General features: G+C 47.3%; 1 protein-coding gene across 2 annotated transcripts in view; it reads left to right on the forward strand.

Annotated features, from left to right (window-relative positions):
• Nucleotides 1–5000, forward strand: part of ambra1b (autophagy/beclin-1 regulator 1b) — a 28745-nt gene that overhangs the window by 12262 nt on the left and 11483 nt on the right. For both annotated transcript variants that reach the window (XM_053319110.1, XM_053319111.1), the window contains 5 exons: nucleotides 274–459; nucleotides 1095–1175; nucleotides 2157–2257; nucleotides 2671–2781; nucleotides 4758–4946. In XM_053319110.1, the coding sequence (XP_053175085.1) occupies nucleotides 274–459; nucleotides 1095–1175; nucleotides 2157–2257; nucleotides 2671–2781; nucleotides 4758–4946 (668 nt within the window). The remainder of the gene's footprint in view (nucleotides 1–273; nucleotides 460–1094; nucleotides 1176–2156; nucleotides 2258–2670; nucleotides 2782–4757; nucleotides 4947–5000) is intronic.

The raw sequence follows: 5000 nt of genomic DNA on the forward strand, positions 1-5000 counted from the left end.
GCCAGGTAACCCCTCACTCACCTGACCAGCCAGGTAACCCCTCACTCACCTCACTCACCTGACCAGCCAGGTGACCCCTCACTCACCTGACCAGCCAGGTAACCCCTCACTCACCTGACCAGCCAGGTAACCCCTCACTCACCTGACTCACGTGACCAGCCAGGTAACCCCTCACTCACCTGACCAGCCAGGTGACCCCTCCCTCACCTGACCAGCCAGGTGACCCCTCCCTCACCTGACCAGCCAGGTAACCCCTCCCTCTCCTGTGCTCAGGTTGTCTCCGGCTGCGTACTACGCCCAGAGGATGATCCAGTACCTGTCTCGGAGGGACAGCATCCGGCAGCGCTCGCTCCGGTACCAGCAGAACCGTCTGCGGGCCATGTCCTCGTCCTCCGACGGTCCCCCCGGCAACCCGTCCGGCTCCATGGACAGCAGCGACGTGGACTTCGAGGAGCTGGAGTAAGAAAGCAACTTACAGTCTATGATTCAGCGGGTTCACACCTGAGCCTCAAAGTTAGGAACCAGTCTGTGGTCAGGGTCAGCTGATTGGAGCGGGCCGGGTCTCTAACTGGATCCTGTGGTTAGGGTCAGGGTTCTAACGGGTTCTGTGGTTAGGGTTCTAACTGGTTCTGTGGTTAGGGTCAGGGTCTCTAACTGGATCCTGTGGTTAGGGTTAGGGTTCTAACTGGTTCTGTGGTTAGGGTCAGGGTTCTAACTGGATCCTGTGGTTTGGGTCAGGGTTCTAACGGGTTCTGTGGTTAGGGTTCTAACGGGTTCTGTGGTTAGGGTTCTAACTGGATCCTGTGGTCAGGGTCTCTAACTGGATCCTGTGGTTTGGGTCAGGGTTCTAACGGGTTCTGTGGTTAGGGTTCTAACGGGTTCTGTGGTTAGGGTTCTAACTGGATCCTGTGGTCAGGGTCTCTAACTGGATCCTGTGGTTTGGGTCAGGGTCTCTAACTGGATCCTGTGGTTTGGGTCAGGGTTCTAACGGGTTCTGTGGTTAGGGTTCTAACGGGTTCTGTGGTTAGGGTTCTAACTGGATCCTGTGGTTAGGGTCAGGGTTCTAACGGGTTCTAACGGGTTCTGTGTTTCAGTGATAACGGGGACAGAGCCAGACACAGAACGCCACGCAACGCCAGGATGTCTGCGCCCTCGCTGGGTCGCTTCGTCCCGCGGTGAGTTACAGCGTGATGATGTCATACTGATGTCATAATGATGTCATCATGATGTCATCTGTTAATTAAAATCCGTTAATGAGTCTCTTCTTTGTGTAGAACAGTTCTTTATGGAGAACAGTTCTTTGTGTAGAACAGTTCTTTATGTAGAACAGTTCTTTATGGAGAACAGTTCTATATGGAGAACAGTTCTTTATGTAGAACAGTTCTTTATGGAGAACAGTTCTTTGTGTAGAACAGTTCTTTGTGTAGAACAGTTCTTTATGTAACACAGTTCTTTGTGTAGAACAGTTCTTTGTGTAGAACAGTTCTTTGTGTAGAACAGTTCTTTATGGAGAACAGTTCTTTGTGTAGAACAGTTCTTTATGTAACACAGTTCTTTGTGTAGAACAGTTCTTTATGTAACACAGTTCTTTGTGTAGAACAGTTCTTTATGTAGAACAGTTCTTTGTGTAGAACAGTTCTTTGTGTAGAACAGTTCTTTATGTAGAACAGTTCTTTGTGTAGAACAGTTCTTTGTGTAGAACAGTTCTTTATGTAGAACAGTTCTTTGTGTAGAACAGTTCTTTATGGAGAACAGTTCTTTATGTAGAACAGTTCTTTGTGGAGAACAGTTCTTTGTGTAGAACAGTTCTTTGTGTAGAACAGTTCTTTATGGAGAACAGTTCTTTGTGTAGAACAGTTCTTTGTGTAGAACAGTTCTTTATGGAGAACAGTTCTTTGTGTAGAACAGTTCTTTGTGTAGAACAGTTCTATATGGAGAACAGTTCTTTGTGTAGAACAGTTCTTTGTGGAGAACAGTTCTTTGTGTAGAACAGTTCTTTATGGAGAACAGTTCTTTGTGTAGAACAGTTCTTTGTGTAGAACAGTTCTTTATGGAGAACAGTTCTTTGTGTAGAACAGTTCTTTGTGTAGAACAGTTCTATATGGAGAACAGTTCTATATGGAGAACAGAGGATGAGGTTCCGTGTGTCTCTGCAGGCGGTTCCTCCTTCCTGAGTATTTGCCGTACGCTGGAATCTTCCACGAGAGAGGACAACCCGGCCTCGCTACACACTCATCTGTCAACAGAGTCCTCGCTGGTACACACACACACACACACACACACACACACACACACATACACAGACACACAGACACGCACACACAGACACACACACACACACACACACACACATACACAGACACACAGACACGCACACACAGACACACACACACACACACATACACACACACACAGACACGCACACACAGACACACAGACAGACACACACACAGACACACAGACAGACACACACACAGACACACAGACACGCACACACAGACACACAGACACACACACACACACACACACACACATACACAGACACACAGACACGCACACACAGACACACACACACACACACATACACACACACACACACACACACACACAGACACACACACACACACACACCCAGAGTGCATGCTGGGTAATAAGCTGCTGTGGTTCTAGGAGCGTCTATCGGGGACGGACAGTCAGCGGTCGCCAGTAACATCGCCAACACCACGTACCGCCTGCAGTGGTGGGACTTCACCAAGTTTGACCTGCCTGAGATCAGCAACGGTACGGTTCTCTCTGTTCTCTGTTCTCTCTGTTCTCTCTGTTCTCTCTGACCCTAACCCTCTGTTCTCTGTTCTCCGTTCTCTCTGTTCTCCGTTCTCTCTGATAACGACAGTAACCTTTATTGGTAAAACAAATAAAAATAAAGATACGAGAATAAAAGATAAGAATAAATAAGATGAAGAGTCACAGTCTGTTTAGAGCTGCTGTCTGCAGGTCCAGGAACCTCAGGTAGAACCTCAGGTAGAACCACAGGTAGAACCTCAGCAACTGTGCAGCTCTAATCTAACGTGTCATGTGACTGCAGCTCTAATCTAACGTGTCATGTGACTGTGCAGCTCTAATCTAACGTGTCATGTGACTGCAGCTCTAATCTAACGTGTCATGTGACTGTGCAGCTCTAATCTAACGTGTCATGTGACTGTGCAGCTCTAATCTAACGTGTCATGTGACTGCAGCTCTAATCTAACGTGTCATGTGACTGCAGCTCTAATCTAACGTGTCATGTGACTGCAGCTCTAATCTAACGTGTCATGTGACTGCAGCTCTAATCTAACGTGTCATGTGACTGTGCAGCTCTAATCTAACGTGTCATGTGACTGTGCAGCTCTAATCTAACGTGTCATGTGACTGCAGCTCTAATCTAACGTGTCATGTGACTGCAGCTCTAATCTAACGTGTCATGTGACTGCAGCTCTAATCTAACGTGTCATGTGACTGCAGCTCTAATCTAGCGTGTCATGTGACTGCAGCTCTAATCTAACGTGTCATGTGACTGCAGCTCTAATCTAACGTGTCATGTGACTGCAGCTCTAATCTAACGTGTCATGTGACTGTGCAGCTCTAATCTAACGTGTCATGTGACTGCAGCTCTAATCTAACGTGTCATGTGACTGCAGCTCTAATCTAACGTGTCATGTGACTGCAGCTCTAATCTAACGTGTCATGTGACTGCAGCTCTAATCTAACGTGTCATGTGACTCCAGCTCTAATCTAACGTGTCATGTGACTGCAGCTCTAATCTAACGTGTCATGTGACTGTGCAGCTCTAATCTAATGTGTCATGTGACTGTGCAGCTCTAATCTAACGTGTCATGTGACTGCAGCTCTAATCTAACGTGTCATGTGACTGCAGCTCTAATCTAACGTGTCATGTGACTGTGCAGCTCTAATCTAACGTGTCATGTGACTGTGCAGCTCTAATCTAACGTGTCATGTGACTGCAGCTCTAATCTAACGTGTCATGTGACTGCAGCTCTAATCTAACGTGTCATGTGACTGCAGCTCTAATCTAACGTGTCATGTGACTGCAGCTCTAATCTAACGTGTCATGTGACTGCAGCTCTAATCTAACGTGTCATGTGACTGTGCAGCTCTAATCTAACGTGTCATGTGACTGTGCAGCTCTAATCTAACGTGTCATGTGACTGTGCAGCTCTAATCTAACGTGTCATGTGACTGTGCAGCTCTAATCTAACGTGTCATGTGACTGTGCAGCTCTAATCTAACGTGTCATGTGACTGCAGCTCTAATCTAACGTGTCATGTGACTGTGCAGCTCTAATCTAACGTGTCATGTGACTGCAGCTCTAATCTAACGTGTCATGTGACTGCAGCTCTAATCTAACGTGTCATGTGACTGCAGCTCTAATCTAACGTGTCATGTGACTGTGCAGCTCTAATCTAACGTGTCATGTGACTGCAGCTCTAATCTAACGTGTCATGTGACTGCAGCTCTAATCTAACGTGTCATGTGACTGCAGCTCTAATCTAACGTGTCATGTGACTGTGCAGCTCTAATCTAACGTGTCATGTGACTGTGCAGCTCTAATCTAACGTGTCATGTGACTGTGCAGCTCTAATCTAACGTGTCATGTGACTGCAGCTCTAATCTAACGTGTCATGTGACTGTGCAGCTCTAATCTAACGTGTCATGTGACTGTGCAGCTCTAATCTAACGTGTCATGTGACTGTGTGCAGCCTCCGTTAACGTTCTGGTGCCAAACTGTAAGATCTACAACGATGCGAGCTGCGACATCTCGGCGGACGGTCAGCTGCTGGCCGTGTTCATCCCCAGCAGCCAGCGCGGCTTCCCTGACGAAGGCATCCTGGCCATCTACTCGCTGGCTCCTCACAACCTGGGAGAGATGCTCTACACCAAGAGATTCGGTACTGAGCTCTATCAGCTGGAGAACCGTAACACAGTAATACCTCTCTGTGTGA

Source organism: Scomber japonicus, chromosome 5 (assembly GCF_027409825.1).
Source record: "Scomber japonicus isolate fScoJap1 chromosome 5, fScoJap1.pri, whole genome shotgun sequence".
NCBI lineage: Eukaryota > Metazoa > Chordata > Actinopteri > Scombriformes > Scombridae > Scomber > Scomber japonicus.